The 20760-nt window shown below is 39.3% G+C and overlaps 1 protein-coding gene across 1 annotated transcript in view; it reads left to right on the plus strand.

The window, feature by feature from the left end:
- The window catches only part of LOC145978183 (uncharacterized), a 29254-nt gene extending 9067 nt beyond the window's left edge, over positions 1–20187 (plus strand). Inside the window, exons 2-5 of the mRNA XM_083110623.1 lie at positions 11252–11350; positions 14977–15090; positions 17649–17750; positions 20039–20187. Of these exons, the coding sequence (XP_082966749.1) occupies positions 11252–11350; positions 14977–15090; positions 17649–17750; positions 20039–20187 (464 nt within the window). The remainder of the gene's footprint in view (positions 1–11251; positions 11351–14976; positions 15091–17648; positions 17751–20038) is intronic.
- The last annotated feature ends 573 nt before the right edge of the window (positions 20188–20760 follow it).

Genomic DNA, 20760 nt, shown 5'->3' on the forward strand with positions numbered 1-20760 from the left:
TATATGGATGTGAAACTTGGTCCCTTACATTGAAAGAGGAACACAAATTGAGAGTATTTGAAAATGAGATCCTTAGGAAAATCTTTGGACCTAAAAGGGATGAGGAGACAGCTGAGTGGAGAAGGTTACATAATTTAGAACTACATAATTTGTATTCATGTCCAGATATTATTAGAATAATTAAATCAAGAAGACTTAGGTGGGCAGGCCATGTGGCACAAATGGGAGAGGAAAGAGGAGTTTACAGGATTCTTGTTGGGAAACCTGATGGTAAGAGACCTGTAGGAAGGCCAAGGCGAAGAAGGAGGGACAACGTTGAGATGGACCTAAGGGAAATCGGTAGGGATGGAGAAAAGTATATAGAACTTGCTCAAGATAGGGAAAGATGGAAGGCCTGTGTTGCTGCAGCCATGAACCTTCGGGTTTAAGAAGGCTAGGGAGTTAGTTAGTTAGTTATATATTGAAGGGTGCAAAATGACCTCAAGCGCCGTCGCACCCAAAACTGTAGAGTACAAATGAAAACCGGGCTAAGTACCAAAAACGGAATTCCTAGAAAATGATGAAAAACTGTTGAAAAGGATTTGATTTTTGATTTGATTTAGTTTATTTTACTTCGCGTTTTGTGCCTCTTGGCTAATTTGCGAAGATGGGGATGAGTGATGAAATGATGAAATTGATGAATGGACATTCACAAACAACCAAGCCCGACCGGGATTCGAACCCGGGACCCTTGGCGTCGCAGCGCGATGTGCTAACCACTCGGCCACAGGGTCGGGCTGTTGAAAAGGAAAACCACCATATTTGTGGCAGTGACATGATCATAAGAACCCTTTCTATATGGAAATACGTTTGTAATAAAAACAAATTGGCAGGTTTAATTGAGAAACAGACGTGTTGAATTGAGAAAAGAGGTACGTCCAAACACCTAGAAATGAAAAGTAGGCTAAGTACAAATTCGAAAACCAAATAAATGGTCAAGTGGAGAGTTATTAAACATCAGGTTTTGCATTACATTTGGAAGATAGAACCAGTGGAGAGTTAGAATAAAATTAGATTCGGATTGAAATGAAAATGTATGTTAATTAATGCATGACATGAAATACAAAAATGAAACTGAAAGAAACATAAACACGTGATAGCTAGCCTATTGACTCGAGTAACCAATCCTTTGTAGAAGTCTTCGCTTTCTTCCTTCAAATCCTTTTTTAAGAACAGATGTGTTGGTCCATGCTCCCATTTCATTAAAAGATTTTGGACGTTCTTCTCACTTCCTTTTCCACCTTTACGCCCTTTTCTCTAATTACAATCCAACACCTCTTCTCTAATTACAATCCAACACCTCTGTATCACCCATTTTACGTCATAGATCAGGAGCACACTTCTCAATATCGCAGTACACACTGACACGCAACCTCCGAACACGTTCGGTGGCACTCGGCACTAGCCAAGACCGTCTTGAGGTTCCAGGCCACAGCGCTCAGTCAAGACGTCATCATCTGGAGGCGATCGTCTTAACGCTGTAAACACCTTTTACCGTAGAGAATTAAGGTATATTAATTTCTTTTATGAAGTTACATTTTGACATTTACCCTCCCGACGAGTATAGTTAGAAGAAAAAAGTATAATATTGAATATTTACACCAAAATTTTCATTGAGGAAGTCACTATGGCCACCATAAAAATTCCGACCATAGCACGAAGAAAGAGTTGAAAACTGTTAGAAACTTCCTGGCGGAAAAATTTAAACATTGTATATCTTTGAAAAATACTATCGGAAACATTTGTCAGTTACAGTAAAACTAGTAACCGCTTTTGTATGAACTTTTGTTGATTAAATAAATAAAAAAAAACATGTTAGGTTGACCGTAAACTTTCCAAGTTACCTAATCAATTAAATTGTCTTTAACTTTACCCAAAATTAATCAACCAGATAATGGAGATATTCTGTGTAGCTATACAATCTCAATACAAAAACTTAATTTCTATATCCTTGCATCAAAAGCGAAAGAAATTTGTACAAGGGCAATGTTAGATTTCTGTGAATAAGGACTAAACCTAAATCATTTGTCACGTTGTAATTTCGACCCTATTGACTTTATTGAATGAAAGATTATAAACAAATTGAATCTGTGAAAGATCTGTAAAAATAACTTAAGAGTTTCCACATTTTCATTGAAAAAAAGCAGATTAATATTTCTATCTTAGCGTTCACTTGGAAAATAAACATTTGGAATATTTCCTTACACTGTTTTTACATTCTGTTAATAAAATCGTGAAGAATGTTAATAACTTATGAAAGAATAAACATTAGCACTGATTTAGTAATGAAAGTTACGAACATTGAAGCTTCACAAAGACAAAAAATAAAAAGCAGTTCATACGAAACAGTTTTCTGTGTGAAAACATTTGAATTTGAAACATAAGTAATATAGGTATTCTTGGATCCACATGGCACCCTTGCATTTGAATGCAAAACATATCTTCCATTAGCCTCTGATTAGCATAAAGAAGCATAAAGCGGGGAAAAATAAGAATGTAAATGTACACGGTATCAACTTTGCCCCGCTGTATAGCTTTCTTTCATTAAGCATATTTTGAAACTGAAAATTTGTGTAAGTAATATGAATATTATATTGAATGGTTGTATAAAATTTGCACTAACAAACTGCTTTGGTAGACACGAACGTAATATTTTATATGTTGACTAAATCTTGAAACAAATTAATTTGCAATCATAAGCAATAATCTTAACGTTAACCAACGTTTGTAATTTAGGGTAAAGTATTTGATATTTCTAAAAAATAATGTTCACAAGAGATCAAACATGACCACATTTAAGAGTATATTAGATGCCTATTCCGGACACATGAACTATTACTCTTTTTTATTTATGAGTATAAAACCTTTGTTACGTAACTTTTATCTTTTCCTAGGGACCGAACCACATGGAACTGCAATAAACATTTCTCATTTAAAGCAACATCTTGAAGAAATGTGAACGTTACTCTTACCTTTTCCATCATAATTGCCTCTGCAATTGAGCACACAACACTTATACACCATACCTTTTGCACATTTAAGCATATTTACACGTCATGTAAACTCGATTACAGTTCGCAATGTTTCATGAAACATTGTAAAACAAATCTGAAATACCTATGTGATTTTTCTGTCGACCACAAGATTAGCGATATTACTGGGCTATTCAGCATTCGATAGCCTGACAAAATCACTCATAGAAATACCGATCTGCAATAGCAACATTATTGACGATTTGCAAAATATTTAATTAAAACTTCCGCTCATAATAATATATAACATAAAAACAATATTTGCATACAAAGAAAGAAGTCGATCCAATTACCACATGCAGAAAATCTATTTAGCATTTTTTTTTTTAAATTTCTAATGACAGACTAACAGGACCAACCAAATCAAGAGTAATAAATATTTTTAAAAAATAGTTGTACTCACTCAATCCGCACAGTCTTGCCTCGTACTTCAGAATTTTTGTATCCTTTCCAACGTATCCGTATTATTACTCTGCGTGCTCTGTAGCCAACTTCCCTTTCTTGCTTCATTGTCAAAATATTCAACAACGTTAAATATTAAGTCCGTGCTTTCGCTAGAGTGCGCGTCAAATCTCCTGCATATGGCGATAGCCAATAGCAGCACACTGCAGCGGTGCCATGTCGAAATTTCACACGGAAAAGCTACAGCGTGTTTGAGCGAGACGCCTTGTCACTGAACTAGGCAACGCCGCACGTCTGTGATTCGCTGGTGCTGTTCAGCCGTTCAAGGCCATATGCAGGAGATTTGACGCGCACTCTATGTGCAATTCTCCCTTTCATGATGAAGTCAAACACTTGACACCAGGGTTGTTATTGGTCCGGGAACCCACAAATTCTAATGGGTTCTATTGGGTTCCGGTCCAGGACCGGAACCTTATTTCTCGCACAATTTAAATTCGGTCCAAGTAGCGTATTGTTACATTGAAAAAAGGTTCCTGGACCGGATTTAAAATGATCCTAAAAAAAGGTTCCTGGACCGAATTGAAACACCTTACAGATAAAAGGTTCTTTACGGTCCAGAACCCATTTACGCTTGATGATTTTCTCTCCTGGACCGGAATTGAATTTAATTAAAATTCCTGGACCTGTAACAACCATGCTTGACACTGAAATAACAACGAGCTTTAGACAAGAGTTGGCAACGCAGGAACAGGCGAACAACAAAATCAGCTCCCTTCGCACGGATCGATATTTCGATGGCAGCGCCACAGGGGCATTTTTACTGTACTAAGCAAAGGCTCATTCTTGCAATGCAAGACATCGTTTAAAACACAGGTTTCGCTTCCAGTTGTTCCCGCCTTCATCTTTGTTGACCCTGCCATGCTCCGAACAGAGTGAGATGCCGAGGATACCATCGAAATGTTCCTTCTCAAAAAAGATTGCAACACTGCATTCCTGCGCATGGTTGGTTGTGGTAGCACGCGCGCTTGCTGTGCGAATGAAGCCAGTAGAGGCAATTGGTTTTCTTTCCTTGCTTGCTGCTAAAACGTCAAAAGTAATACACTTCGAATAGTGCGGGAGAGCGCTTCACTCTCCGCGAGCCGCACTTTAGCCGCTGGTGAAGCAAAGCAAATGGCAGGTGAAGCGCCATGGAAACATTCGATGCTAATTGATTAAGTATAATAGACAGGACCGTATCAAGGTTTGTGGAGACCCCTGGCCCTGGGCAAAATGTTTTGTGGGCGCCCCCTCATTTGTTTTCTTTTTTACGGAGCTTTATTAGCTGAATATGTTAACCACCAATTTTCAGCAGTTGAAATGGTAGACCTGGTTTTAGAATCAGTAGTCATTCACAATCGAACATATCGCAGGTAGGTTTGCAGGGAGAATAGCGCAGTAAAATAAAGTTACAGGACGAAAATTGTAGCTCTATAGCAGCAGTAAAATTCTGCATCTAAATGTCTACAGTATATTATGAAGAGTGAACACCGTAACTATAATATATAGTAAATACTAAGGGGGTTCAGACGGAAACAGAGAACTGAGCAGTAGACTGTACTTACGGACATAATTTATTGTAAATGATATTATTTACAATTAAGAGTAAATATGTCACTACATATGCACGGTCCATCTACTGGACAATTACCGACAGGTTCATTGTGAAAATTATAGTAACTACGCTTTCTTCAAGAAAATTCCCAAACGCTTAACACTTATAGTAGAGACACTTTTCTTGCCTTTTTCGCCGAAATCCATCTACGATATCATCGAAGTCCAATTCAAGAAGAAGTTCATGTTCAATGCTTATTAAACAAAGATTGGATAAGCGATCCTGTTCCATGGCAGCACGAAGCATGTTGTTCACTAATTTCATTTTTGAGAAAGCTCTTTCTCCGCTGCAGTTGGTTACCATTAAGACCAAATACATTCTAAAGAGCATTTCGACATTGGGAAATGTACTGCGGAACGGGCACTTACGTACAATATTATACGTAGACAGTTCCATTGGGATGTCTTCCTAATGTTTGACATTGCTACTGCTTACTAGGTGTGCAAACTGTATCAGCTCATTCTCTAGCGAGAATAAGTATGCCTTATTTCCACACCACAGCCAAATCAATCCATGGTATAAAGTATACTGAGCTTCAGATCATAGGCGTAGCTACGGGGTGTGCCGGGTGTGCCTAGGCACACCCTAATGGGCTGCTTTATCAAAGAGAATTAAAGACAGATATTTCAATAAGAGAGAAAATAAGCGGCAGTTTGTAAGAAGTTGAAAATGTCATTAAATGGTACAAACGTGTGCATTATCGCTGATGAAGCGAGTGTCTATAGATTTTCGATTTTTTGATGTCATTGGAGAAAGAAGATATTTACTGCATTCTACTCTGTACTACAGCGCCTTTCTTCTATACCTGTCACAAGCTGCACGTGTGAGAGAGAGAGCTTTCGCCAGGCTTACCCAAGTTAAAACTAAATTAAGAGCAACTCAGAAGCAGGATAGATTGGAAACACTGCTCTTGGTATTTGTGGAACAGGAAAACTTAGTCTATTGATGTAAATGAAGTTATTGATGAGTTTAAGAACATTGTACCTTTTGACAGACGTCTCTTGTTATAGATGACGTGTATTTTGATGTATTTGTTTCTAACATTTATGAACATTTTGTGTGTGTGTAATTTCTATGCAATTTGATTTTTTCTACTACATATATTCAGAAATTTTCAACGCTGTCATTTAGTGAATTTATATTCCTTTACAAACATCAGTGCAGTTAAAGAGCCAAGTGATTGTGTTGCAAAATATGCTATTAAAAAGGTACAAGACCTCATTTTTTTTCTTTGTGCACATCCAAATATAAAGTTCTAGCTACGCCTATGCTTCAGATATCTACGAGTACAAACAGATCGACTGAGAGCTGTGCTACAATTGGATCCAGAAGAGTGTAGACATACGACAATATTGAAGTTTTTTTATTTTTAAAATACAACTTATGTAATTTTTCCCAAGCATAGCCAGCTGGTTAAAACATTTTTTGGTGGAGGCCCTTCACAGCTTGCTTTTGGTGGGGGCCCCGGGGCAATTACCCCAGTTGCCCATAGGTTAATCTGGCAGAGATGATTTCCAATACAGATTTATTTGGGTGTGCACGTGCGAATAGGCAGCAGCATCCACTGCTTACCGTGTCACTGCTCTACGAACTGAGCTAGTCCTGGTTCTCCCTGTTTTTTTTTTCTACCGTATTTCGTTTGTGTACATTGACTGTGTCAATAGAATGTGTTGCTTTTGAAACACTGATGACGTCGACGGGGTTGTTGCTTTTTTCGAAAACAATGGTTGTTCATTAGAATTAGTGTAATCCATTGCGTCAAGAGAATTCCTAGCGTTCCTGGAAATATAACTGATAAACCGCCCGCCATTTGCCAAGAGACATGGAGAGATATTACGCCATTTTCCTGATCCTGTTCGCAGCTGCGGGAATCGAATCCAGAAAAGGTAGGAGTTTTTTCGTTGAGTAAATGTATGAAGTTTTGCTCTTCACAGCTGTAAGGCTTCGTACTACGTAAATTACGGATATATAGCTATACGCATTTTCTTTCTGATCAGAGGCGCAACCACGAATTTTTGTTTGGGGGGTAAGTACAAGCATAAAAGTACCAATAATAATATTAATAATAATTTTAATAATAAAATATTATTATTATTATTATTATTGATTTGTTTTATTTTACTTCGCATCTTGAACAACTTTTGGCTAATTTGCGAAGATGGGTATGAGTGATGACACACACAAACATCCATGCCCAAACCGGGATTCTAACCCGGGACCAACATTATTATTATCATTAGTATCAAAGACGTTATTACCCTTGGAAATTATGCAAAAAGGGGGTAGAAGTTGGTGCTAAAACATTTGTATTCCAACAATTGATTTGAATTATTTTTTCAACGTGTTCAATTAAGCACACAAACTATTTTTGAAAGACAGAAAATGTTTGGTAAATGCATTTCAAATATAATTATTTTCTTACATTAACATGTATAACTTTCATGCACGATATATGTTTCACATATATGCAACATGGAGCGACGTGGACACTAAATTGTGTACGTATTCAAAGTTTCTTTAATACATATTCTATACAACATATAGCTATTATTTAAATACATTACACGTCCAATTAAAAGGTTACATAAATTGTCTCTGAAATGTGCACGTTCCCTTTCCTCAAAACAATTGTTCATGCATTTTAAACAAAATCAATTAAGACAAGTCTTACTTCTATGTCTGGAAATTTACAATGCATTACAGAGAACAATGATATGTACGAATGAAGCGAGGAAGAACATTTTTGGATCCCATTTTCTTGCAGGCTGTAATCAATATTGATTTAATATGGCGCAAATAATTTCACGGGACGCCAATGCATTCTCTCTTTTACAACTTTTGTGCCTCCCCGTTCGGGGCCCAGGGCCGACTCCCGCCGCCCCCTAGCTACGGTTCTGAACTTGATAAGACTAAGAAAAGTAGGCATTGCGAGCGAAACGAGCAAGAAAATTTTACGGAAAGTATTTTTATTTGCATAAAATTTCAAGTTCTGGGCGGTAATTGCCCCCTGCAGGTACACTTGGCCGTAAATGTTTGCCCCCCTTTGCCCCCCTAGAACTCATTTCAGTCCAAGGTTTGGGGGGGCAATACCCCCCTCCCGTGGTTGCGCCACTGTTTCTGATAACTTACTGAAAACAATAGGACGTCATGGAAACACCAGCGTCAATTTGCTTTCTCAGAGCATGACGTCATCACCATTAATAGCACCAAACATACATAAGTTGCCTTGACGTCATAGTCATACTGTGACGGTTTGTCGTGTTTTATACGGTGACATTATGCAGTATTATTCAAAAGTGAATGGATACCTTGCAGCCGTTGTATGCAATCTGATTCCATCGTTTGCAGAATTGAAACGCGAGCTGTGTCTGACTGGAGAGAAGTGGAGGGAGAATTGCAGATCATGTTATTGCAGCGACAGAGGAATGGCCAAATGCAAGGGAACGCCCTGCAACAAACGTATGTATGCAAAATTTAGTACCAAATCGCCGATGTTTCTGTTATTGTATTTGGGATCCCATCGCCTAATTAATACTCACAATGTGGTGGTGTAGGAGATCTATCTTATTAAAAACTTCAGTAATTACAAGCACTAGCGTACGTAGGAATTTTTGTCGGATGGGACTTGAATTGTAAAGCAGGAAATTACATAGCTGCGTTCTAGGAGGGGCGGGATATACAATAATATATTTCGTAATTGCCATTTTTAATCTTAGTTTTATTAGTTGTTCAAGGACGTTTCTTTTACCCTGTGCCGCAACAGCTCTTGAGAACCAGGATCAATCTACTGCGACTTACAGCACTCTAACATGCCTCAGCAGAGGTGCGCGATCATCCAACAAGTTACGGGGCGACGTGTGGTTAGCACGACGAACGCTCAGTCAGACGTCCTCTCTCCACACCCATCAAGAGACTCGAACCAGCGCGCGTCCCATAGTCCGAGCCAAAGCCTGACTGGACACCCACTTGGCGGGGGAAAAAAATGAGAATCGTGGGTCATTTTAACTGGGGTTGCATGCCATTCACCCCATTTCCCGAGTTCTTTACTGCTTTCTTTTGGAAACTTTAATTTTCTCAAAATTTCTGGAGTGGACTGTAGCCCCCATCAGCCCCCCGTGCGTGCGCCAGTGATTACAATTATGAGATCTAATTAGTGGTTTTACTGGTTGGCAATTTAACCTGACAGTGACGTACGAATTCACATTGTAAAATATTTGGATTAACCCCGTATTAATGTATTTTCTGATACTTTAAAATATTTCTTATGTAGTCTGTATACAGTTAGTGTGAAGAAATTATGCGGTGCAGCGGGCATACTTTGTAACTATAGAGATATGCTAAATGCTTCATTATAAAATGTATCTTTGAAAGACCTCTTGCATCCGAAAATGTAGTTAACTCGCCGAACAATGATACAGGCTCGCTCTTGATTCGCTGTGCTTACGAACATTATTGGAACGTTGCTTAGCCATCCTGTAGTGTTCACTGGACAGCTTCATTTATTAAAATAAATGTCTAAATTGCAAACATTTAGCAGTAATATTAATGGAAACTACATTATACAGGGTGGCTCAATAAGTCACTTAACACCCCCAGTACAAGGCCACTGCAGCGCGCAACATGGAAATGGTGATGACCAATCGTTATCAGGCCAAGGGGGAACCACATTGACGCCACCCACACGGTCGGCGGCCATCTTGATGTCCGCCATCTTGAATTCAACTTCAGAATTTTAAATGGGAAGGGGTCGTGCGACATATCAAAATGGGCTAGAATTTCACGCGAAATGCAATGGTGAAGGTTTTTTCGACGTATCTTTAACCAGTAAAAAGTTATGACTGAATTCTTGAACCAATTTGCTCCTTTTCGAGGTGCTAGAAAAATGCCTTAAAATTTGTTTAGCGCTTCGGTAATGAATCGAGATCAAAGTGACGTCGCGAACAATTTACAGTGTGACGCTTCCATTGAATTAAAAGTCCTTCACAGTGACAAGGCTAATGTTTATGTTCATAAGGAAGTTCATAAACAGAATATTCGATGATTTTTATCTGATAACCCATTTTCGACAGATCAAAGCTGAATGGTTAGTGTTGGTAAGTTAATGGTGTGGCGTGCTGTGTGGAACACGATTGGTTAGTCAATTTTCCATCGACGGAACCTTAAATGCTTAGGGCTACTTGGATTTGTTAAATAAACAGTTTTTTCATCCTTGCTTATGGAAGAAGGTACTTTTTACAGAGTTTTTTCGATAGGGAAGAACACCAGAACACTTATGGGAACGTTATGAACCAGTATTTGTCCAAAGTTAGTCATCAGATGATAAGGGTCACATATTCTGTTTATAAACTTCCTTATGAACATAAACATTAGCCTTGTCACTGTGAAGGACTTTTAATTCAATGGAAGCGTCACACTGTAAATTGTTCGCGACAACCATTCATAATGCACAGCTCTTCATGGATGTATCCGATTAAAATAATGTTCAATGGCATGCGAACGTCTCTCCATAGACGTCACTTTGATCTCGATGCATTACCGAAGCGCTAAACAAATTTTAAGGCATTTTTCTAACACCTCGAAAAGGAGCAAATTGGTACAAGAATTCAGTCATAACTTTTTACTGGTTAAAGATACGTCGAAAAAACCTTCACCGTTGCATTTCTCGTGAAATTCTAGCCCATTTTGATATGTCGCACGACCCCCTTCCCATTTAAAATTCTGAAGTTGAATTCAAGATGGCGGACATCAAGATGGCCGCCGACCGTGTGGGTGGCGTCAATGTGGTTCCCCCTTGGCCAGATAACGATTGGTCATCGCCAATTTCAAATTCCATGCCGCAGTGGCCTTGTACTGAGGGTGTTAAGTGACTTATTGAGCCACCCTGTAGAAGAAATTAAAAGTATAACTAATTCAGGTAATACATGCTATTTTTTCTATTCACAAACTTGTATCCTCTCATTTAGTATCAAAGACTATAATAATAAAAGTATACAGAACAATAAATTTGCTGGTAGTTGTGTATGAATGTGAAACATGATCCTTTACACTGAAAGAGGAACATTGAGAATCAAAAAATATTTGATCATGAGAGTAAACAGGTATTAATCCTCTGATATTATCATTGCAGTTGGATGCGTTGAAAACAGTTTGTGGTTCATGCCGTCCGATAGATGTCACTGCAGTAGCAACTCGAGAACAATATGCGTGAAAATCGGATCTCGGAAAGGTAAGAACTAGTTCAATGAGATTTATTGCAGTTGTATGATTTCTTGCTCGTTAATTGTGAAAGTGAGACACCACGCTCAAATTTATAGATATGTGCTGCCCTTCGAAATATATATTTTTGAGGCCGATCATGAAATAAAGCTGTTTATTAACGTAATTGATGCAATAACAGATTCAGATAAGATGATCAATGCAAGCAAATATACTTCATCTCTTCACCACTACAGGGAAACGTGCGGAACACAAGCGGGAAATTCCGTGCCAGAATTATCTTAAAGGTTATTGCTAGACCTCGGATATTAGGTTTTTAACCTATTTTCCCCTTTACAGGTATGTAAGAAATAATAAGTTATTTCAGCGTTTCGTTAAAAAAATGCAACAACTCATGAAGTTTTATAGTGCCTAAAAAACTATTTTGCTTGTTAGAACCTATTTTAGGTTTATGCGCCTAAATTAAGCCCTTTCTTAGGTTTTCATATATTTTTAGAGGTTTTACAGGATTTTGATGTCACACAGAGGAATTTGCTTTCTTTGGTCACGAAAAATTCAATGACGAACGTGTTTGAAACGTACTCTCTGTCGATTTCACTTCCTCCAAGTGGATGGTGATTTTTCAAAGCTCTAAACAAAGCACAATATCTGGTGCCACTGTTACCTGTACAGTACAAACTTCTGATCTGTGTGGTCTTGTTCACTTTCGCATCATTTCGGTGCTTTGTGGCACTTGCAAACGAACATTTCAGCACTGAAGTTTGCACCACTGACTATGTTTTTGTTGAAAGATTATTTTCAGCATATAAGATGATCCCCACAGACAAAATTGCGGAGTTTGACTGTGGATAACATGAGAAACGATTGTTGCCTAACTATACGGCGAAGAGTGAATATTAATAGCAAATTTTAATGGTAAGTTCTGCCATCGCCGTAGGGTTAGGCAACACGCATAACGTTATGCAAGATAGTGCGTAGTTCAGTATATAAGTGTTCCATTTCCATTGCCGGTGACTATACCTAATCAGTATTTTTCAGGAATTTTAAACAATTTTAAGTTTTTTAAAATGTACTTCAGGATTTTTTCGAGCCTATTTTAGGATTTTCGAGCCTATTTTAGGATTTTTCGAGCCTATTTTAGGATTTTTCTAGCCTATTTTAGGATTTTTAGAGCTTATTTTAGGATTTTTTCGAGCCTATTTTAGAATTTTTAGAGCCTATTTTAGGATTTTTAGAGCTTATTTTAGGATTTTTAGAGCCTATTTTAGGATTTTTAGAGCATATTTTAGGATTTTTAGAGCCTATTTTAGGATTTTTAGAGGTTATTTTAGGATTTTTAGAGCCTATTTTAGAATTTTTAGAGCCTATTTTAGGATTTTTAGAGCTTATTTTAGGATTTTTAGAGCCTATTTTAGGATTTTAGAGCTTATTTTAGGATTTTTAGAGCCTATTTTAGGATTTTTAGAGCTTATTTTAGGATTTTTAGAGTTTATTTTAGGATTTTTGGAGCCTATTTTAGGATTTTAGAGCCTATTTTAGGATTTTTAGAGCCTATTCTAGGAACTTAAATGAACACTTTTTAAAACATAAAAATCCGAGGTGTAGTTATCGCCAACTGAGACGCCGGAAATAGGTCTGTTGCGTTCTTCTGCCGCGTCTCGGGCGTCAAGCTTCACTCTCATTGGATGGAAGAACTGACGTCATAGCTTCACGGTTTTCCATCACACTAAGGAACAGTGAGTGCCAGGAACTTTGATTGATTGATTGAATTGTTGTTTTAAGTCCACTTTATGCACAGAAAGGCTAATCGGGACTGGGCCTACAGTTTAAAGTGGGCAGTGGCGTAGCAACATATTGCGTTCCGTTGTCCGTTCTCTAAATTTCGATGTGAATCGATACAAAATCTTAAAGTATAAGTCAGCAAAATATCATATTTAAATAATAATAACGATAATAATAAATTCCTGACGAGAATTTTATTTAATAATATGAGACTGAGAAATTTACACTTGGCAGAGGTATCTTGCTGGAATTTTCTTTAAGCAAAGTAGTTTAAAGATGTTCTTCGGGCACTAAGGCACAACCGAAATATGCTAAACTTTTTTTTTTTAAATCGGAAATATGCAAGTAGAGCGGTGAAGAGGGGGAGGGCAGCAAATCCACAACCCTGCCAAAATATCTCGCTACGAGCCTGTCTCTTTGACACAATCGGTCTTAATATCAACATATCTTAAATGCCTCATACCTTGCTCCGTGGCAGTTACAGGTGCTTTATTGTTAAAATATTAGAATTGGAAGCGGCAGGTCAAGAGAAATAAGAAAGGAGCACTTTTCATTCAAGAAAAGAATAAATGGATAAAAATGTTCAAGCAAGTTATCCTAAATTTTGCGTAAATATTTCACATGAGAAATAAGACAATAATTTTATTTTTTCGGGCTCCCTTAGTCTTAGGGTCCAGCCCGCCTGCATGTTACGGCTCTGATTTGACGTATTCATTAAAATTATAACGTTAAAATAAAATTTAAAGCCAGATATAAAAACAATGTTTTAATTTTATTGCCCATAAAAATTAGCCTTTTGCATGTATTTTTCTCACTAATATTTATTACATTTTTCGTGTCAACCACATGGGACGCGAGGCCCCCCGGGCGGTCGCCCACCCCTTGCTACGATACTGTTCCTCCACCGGGTATCGAACCCGGGGCCCCTTGATTACAAGAGGACGACGATACCACTGCGCCATCGGGGGAGGCCGCAAGTGGGTGGGAGGAACTGTACCAAGATGTAGAGTCGAATTAGTTTCGGAACATCTCCGGTGTACTGCGCGTGTCTGTCTAGCGAGCCTAGTGGGCGTGTAGAACCTGACCAAGGGGCTTAGTGATAGGTTCTGGGTTGAGATGACGTCAGCAGCTCGTTTGGTTAATTGGCTGCTTCGAGAGTGGTGACTCGTTCCGAAGCTTCAAATGCATAACAGTCAAAGATGTTATGGAAATAATCTCCCTCTACCTTCTGACGTATAGATTTTGTCCGGTCTCTTCTCTACTTGTCCAGGTTTTGTATCTGGGATGTGTGTTTCGTATCAGCAGAGCCATGATGAATGAAAGCTTCAGTAGAAAGGCTGGGCATTTTGGTATGAGAATGGTGAATACAATCCTAAATGTAATGTAAAAATTATACTTATTACACAACACAATCTTTTCTTTTCTAGTAGCACATTTATGTAGTTATCAGAGTATTAAGTTTGTTCCTCTGCAAAGGAGTCAATTCTTGCTTCTCAAATATTTACAGCAGAATTAAGAAATTTTCCCTGTTTTGCATAACTCGCACGATAATACCGACTTCAGAAACTGGCGTCGGTAAGTAACTTCGTGTTTAGGAGTTTATTTCACATTTTGCACTTCATTTCGCGTTATTTCGTGACAAAGCATGCTTGGAAAATGTACCTCATACGCATACCTTTCCAAAACATGAACACGAACATTACATGTTATTTCAAATTTCGTGTTTCCGTCAAAAACGAAATATGCAAGCCTCTACGCATCAGCCTACGTGGTCAGTACAGTAGTATTGTGACGAGTGTCATTCCTTCATACAGGAACTCTATCACTATATTGAACTTGCTTTATTACTTTCAGATATGGAGAAAAGACGTTGCATTGAAGGGTCGTATTTCATTGACGATTGCACAGTCTGCGTGTGCGACAGGAACCACAGGACGGTGTGCAAACCCAGGGCCTGCAGGAATATAGGTAAGTTGGTGGAATATTTGGGGGTCACCTGTTGTGATGAAGTCGCTATGACTCGATTTCACACGGTGTCAAGGTCAGAGAGTGACTAGAAACCAGTTGCGCAGGAACTAGGGGTACATTGTACAGTGGTATCTACTACAGAGCATTTTCTGACATTCGCTACGAGACTCGGCAAGCGGCCCGGCATCAGCGCTTGTCTTTCCCGGTGAACGGGTCCGCGACAGTCGCACGCTACAGTCTGTTTTTTTCGCTCTCCCTGCCTTCGCTCTCTTTCCCTTTCTGTTGACGTTGCAGACTGACGCCAGTATAATCCTCCCTCGGAAGTTGTGTTGTGTCCGTGTGTTGAAGATTGTGGCTTAATATGGCACCACAAAAGTTTACATTACAACAAAGGATTTTTCTTGTCGAGTGTTACTTCAGAAAGAGGAATTGTGGAGAAGTGCGACGTCGTTTTGCAACGAAATTTCCTGGTGATCCCGTTCCACATAGGACCACTATATTAAACCTCGTAAAAAAGTTTAGAGTAACAGGGTCAGTTCTGAATAAAAGTGGAAAGCAAAACCCACGTGTACTTACTGAGGAAAAACTCGATGAGATAGGACAAAGGTTAGAACAGTCTCCTCGGAAATCTATCCGCCACCTCTCACAAGAAACGGGTGATTCAAGTACCCCTTAGGTCCCCCGATTTGTCAGCCTGCGATTTTTTATTTATGGGTAAATCTAAATTATAAAGTACACAAAGACAATCCGCACACCATCCGTGAGTTAAAAGAGAGTATTGTACGAGAAATCTGGAGAATTACAGTAGACGAACTTGCACGTGTAAATGCCAATTTCCTTCGGAGATGCCAGGAATGTGTTGCAGCAGAGGGACACCATTTTCAACACCTTCTGTAGTAAGGTTAGTACACAATATGAAAACTGTAATTTTAATAGCCGACTCTAGCGACTGTCGCGGACCCGTTCACCGGGAAAGACAAGCGTTGCTGTCGGGCCGCTTGCCGCAGAGTCTCGTAGCGAATGTCAGGGAATGCTCTGTAGTATTGATCGGCAAATTGACCATGACTGTTTTAATTAATTTTTCTCTTACATCATGTGTGTTTTTAAGCGATGGATTTTTATGCAAGCTGGTTCAGAATTTGCCAACAGCTTGTCTTGAGTTTTCTTTTAATTCTTGAAGCTCTTATTGGGTCAAATAAAGTGAACGAATATGGTGATGGACAATTTGCACGATAATACTCATGGATTCCACTGTACCTCCCAAAACGTTTTGGAGGTGGTACAATACCCCATAAATCCGTATATTCAAGCTGTACTCCTTGTAAACCCCTCAAATAATTTGACAGACGCAAGGAGCTGCAGCCAAATAACATATTTTCTTAATAGATCAACGCAAGAAGTTCCTATTGTTTACAAACCTCGTCTTCGTTTTCAAAATAATTCGGCCCACTGTAAACCTTCTTAGATTGTCTGAATTGTTGTTATAGTCCGCTTTATGCACAAATAGGCTAATTGGGACTGGATCTACAGTTTAAAGAGGGATTCGAACCACTATGTGCCTCCACCGGGTATTGAACCCGGGACCGTTTGATTACAAGGCGATGACGTTACCACTACGCCATCAGGGAGGCTTCCACTGTAAACCTATTCTACTACACTGTGGTTGCTTGAGGTGTGCTCATGGAAACCTTATTAAGGAGATGAAAACTTCATAATGAGTGTGAAACGATGAAGAAGGTAAAGGTTAATTTCATGAAATCACTCTGCCGGCTAATGCTTCTTTGCATAGGAGGGGAAGGGGTACATTTCTCAAAAGAAGTAGTCGATTGGAAGATAAGATATAAATTTGCTTCAGGAGAGTAGACGACTTGCTTTCTTCCATTTTGAATTTTCCAAATGGAATATTTCGAAATTACTTACTTCCACAATGCATTTACTTCCTCGGACACCTGTATCACACTTCTTTCAACCTTTACCTCATATTTCCTTCAACTCTTATCTCACATTTCCTTCAATGCTTAAATCTTCACATTTCCTTCAACACATTTTCTCCTCACATTTCCATTAACAGCTTTCTCACATTTTCAATTAACAGTTTTCTCACATTTCCTTCAATAGCTTTCTCACATTTCCTTCAAAAAGCTTTCTCACATTTACTTCAAACGCTTTCTCACATTTCCTTCAAAAAGCTTTCTCACATTTCCTTCAAAAGCTTTCTCATATTTCCTTCAAAAGCTTTCTCACATTTCCTTCAAAAAGCTTTCTCACATTTCCTTCAAAAAGCTTTCTCACATTTCATTCAAACGCTTTCTCACATTTCCTTCAAAAGCTTTCTCACATTTCCTTCAAACGCTTTCTCACATTTCCTTCAACATCTTTCTCACATTTCCTTCAATAATTCCCTCACATTTTCTCAATCCTCCTTGGATACTTGCCTGACTTCCTTGAATAAGAGTCCCACCCTTCCTTGGACAATTGTATCACAATTATTAGATTTCATATTTACAAACACACTGTTTCCACTGAAGTTGTACAATTAATTTCCTTCCCCCCTGCAGATCTCTGTCGTCCTGGAGATGTGACGTTCCAGTTCTGCTACATCTGCCTGTGCACTAAGACCCTCTTCAAGTACTGCAAGCCGATGCCCAACTGCGTGGCGAGTGAGTATCTGCATCACATGAATGTAGTGAGTGTTCTTGTAATCTTAATAATTACCACTTGATGTTAGCCTATAGGCATCCTGTCCACTTTATGCTCATGTAGACTAATCTGGACTGAACCTACAGTTTAACTATGAGATCCAAACCACTGTACTGTGTGGTTCTGCTGAAGATAGAAACGTGGACCCCTTTTATAGTAGATGACAGCGTCTCAACTTTTGGTCCAACGTTTAGATAGGAAGGCATTACACCTTGCCATTTAGGACACATATAGGGGAATGTGGAGGTTGGACGCTGCATATTATTGATCTAGGCACTCTTTGGAAGTGATATGAATATTCCGACCTTAGATCAACCACCCTTGGAATCGATCCTGGTTCTCCCGTGTGGCAGTCAGACGCTTTGGAGATTTTGATCTCAAGTTATCAAGACAATCAAAGTTGTTTGAAAAGATAGGCACATCCTCAAATTGTAACGAAGGAAGACTGAGAAAAGAGAATATTTGAAACAACTGTTCAACTAAGTTTAGGAAAGAGTGGCAGGATATGGTAGTCAAGCATCTGATGTAGTGATATAACTTTTTTTCTTTGGTTTTACTAGTACAATTTTTATTCTACCGTCGAACAACGTCAATAACACAAAATGAGATCAGCAGTGAATTTAAATATCTAAATATTTATACACCACAAAATACAGTATTAATATTTATTAAAGGCCCAGACACCTGACTTCTGTGGTTTACAAACGACTCCGGAATACACAGATTAGTCAGCTTCCGGTGTGAATTTGTTGAGATATTAGGCCAAACTTAGTGGTTACTTCATCGAGTACTTACGTCTTCGATGTAACTACTTAGGTATTCAATTCACTAGTCGATAATCACGCTGTAAAACACTAACGGTGAACACTTAGGGGGAGTTGGGGGGAAAGCACTAATCTTGCTGAGACCGAGTTCGAGGTCTTCAATCTTCTAATCCTCCCGTCGTTGGTTCATAATAAACATGTAGCCTCTCTTCTTTAGTAACCTTTTCTCAGGTTCTGGTAGAGATACTGCACAGGCCGATAGTTCACTCACAGTTTACTCTTTAGACACTATCTCTCTTTCTGGCAAAGATCATGGCCATTAGTTCACTTACAGTTTGTTCTTTGGCCCGCGAAACCAATAACCAACGTAACACGGATCCTAACCATATCAATGCTTGAGCCGGACTGTTTTCTCCGCAACGCACATCAACCGTTCCCCCAGAAAAGATGTTAACGTCTCTTGCCGCCCTTTTTCCCCCAACGAGGGCGGGTCAACTTTTATAAGGGGTGCGTCAAGATCGGTTACAGTGAAAGTCGAGTGTCCGAGGATGTGCCAGTCAAGCATCTGATGTTGTGCGAGTCGAGTGTCCGAGGATGGGAGAGTCGAGTGTCCGAGGATGGGAGAGTAGAGTGTCCGAGGATGTGAGAGTAGAGTGCCCGAAGATGTGAGAATAGAGTGTCAGAGGATGAGAGTTCCCAGAAAACGAGAGTAGAGTGTCCGAGGATGAGAGTTCGCAGAAAACGAGTGTAGAGTGTCCGAGGATGTGAGTTCCCAGAAAACGAGAGTCAAGTGTCCTACGATGTGCGAGTCAAGTGTGTGAGGATGTGCGAGTCAAGTGTCCTACGATGTGCGAGTCAAGTGTGTGAGGATGTGCGAGTCAAGTGTCCGAGGATGTACGAGTCAAGTGTGCGAGGATGTGAGAGTCAAGTGTGCGAGGATGTGAGAGTCAAGTGTGCGAGGATGTGCGAGTCAAGTGTCCGAGGATGTGCGAGTCAAATGTCAGAGGATGTACGAGTCAAGTGTCCGAGGATGTGCGAGTTAAGTATCCGAGAGTATGACAGTCAAGTGTATGAGCAAGTGCCCCAAGAAATGAGAATTAAGTATTCCAGGATGTGAAAGTCAAGTGTTTGAGTATATAGGGATCAAGTGCACAAAGATATGAGAGTCACGTGTCCTCTCTCAGGTGACCTCCGGTGAACAATTTTCCGACAATATCCCTGAATAGAACAGCTCTGGAGCTCACCCAGTCTCTAATCAACGAGTACCTGGATGCCATAACGTGGTCATGATCACATCATATCCAGTACGGCAAAGATCGAGAATGTGTCGAGTCCTACCTCCACACTCTTATTTTTCTTGATGGCACTGTGCAATGTACAATAATACCCTTATTATATATCATTAAATGAACACTGCGACACTTATATAAGTTGATTTACAGTTTCCAATATGTTTATTGCAACTGCTGTTATTGTTGTTCCAGGAAAAGGTGACTTTTGCCCAACTCGAGCGAAAGGCGTACAGCGATGCTTCGTCTACAAGAAGCAGAGGTGCTACATGGATGGCGATTGTCCTGGGAATATGAAGTGTTGCTTCGTGAACTGCAACTTCATATGTGTTGCTCCTCACTGATGAAGACATGAACCAAAGACATACGAACTGACTTGTTTTATGATTAAGTTCTTTCCTCAAGAGCAATGCATAGAGAGTTTTTATTTTGTTCTGCAGTGTAAAGTTTTTGGCTGTCAAATTGGTCAATTCTGAGAGAATTTAGTTTCAATTACTTGAAAAAGTCTGGATTTTAACAGAAGAACGTGTAGTTCTCCAGGTAACATGCAAAACCCATTACAATTAAATGGTTGTAGTTCTGTATGTCTTGGTTTCGTTTTGCAGTTTATCCTTACAGTCGGTGACCTCAAGTGGAGGCCTCGCATCCAGAAGACGGTGGATTCAGCTGCCAGCCATCCTGACTGGATTCTTTGCAGTCTCTCTTAAGGACTGCTGGAAATGATATCCTTAATGTAGAACATGTGCAGTTCGTCTAATTCATCGTATGAGGACCAGAGGAACGTAACTCCAAAAATGCTGCTCAAAGTTTTGCTTAAATAAACTCCTCTGAAGAGCTATATTGGAAGTCTGATCGACACATCTCCACTTCTAATCCTTAGAAGTAAGGAGGAGTCACGTTTCTCAAATTTACTGACT

The sequence above is a fragment of the Lepisma saccharinum genome, chromosome 24, assembly GCF_977018435.1.
Source record: "Lepisma saccharinum chromosome 24, izLepSacc3.1, whole genome shotgun sequence".
Taxonomy (NCBI): domain Eukaryota; kingdom Metazoa; phylum Arthropoda; class Insecta; order Zygentoma; family Lepismatidae; genus Lepisma; species Lepisma saccharinum.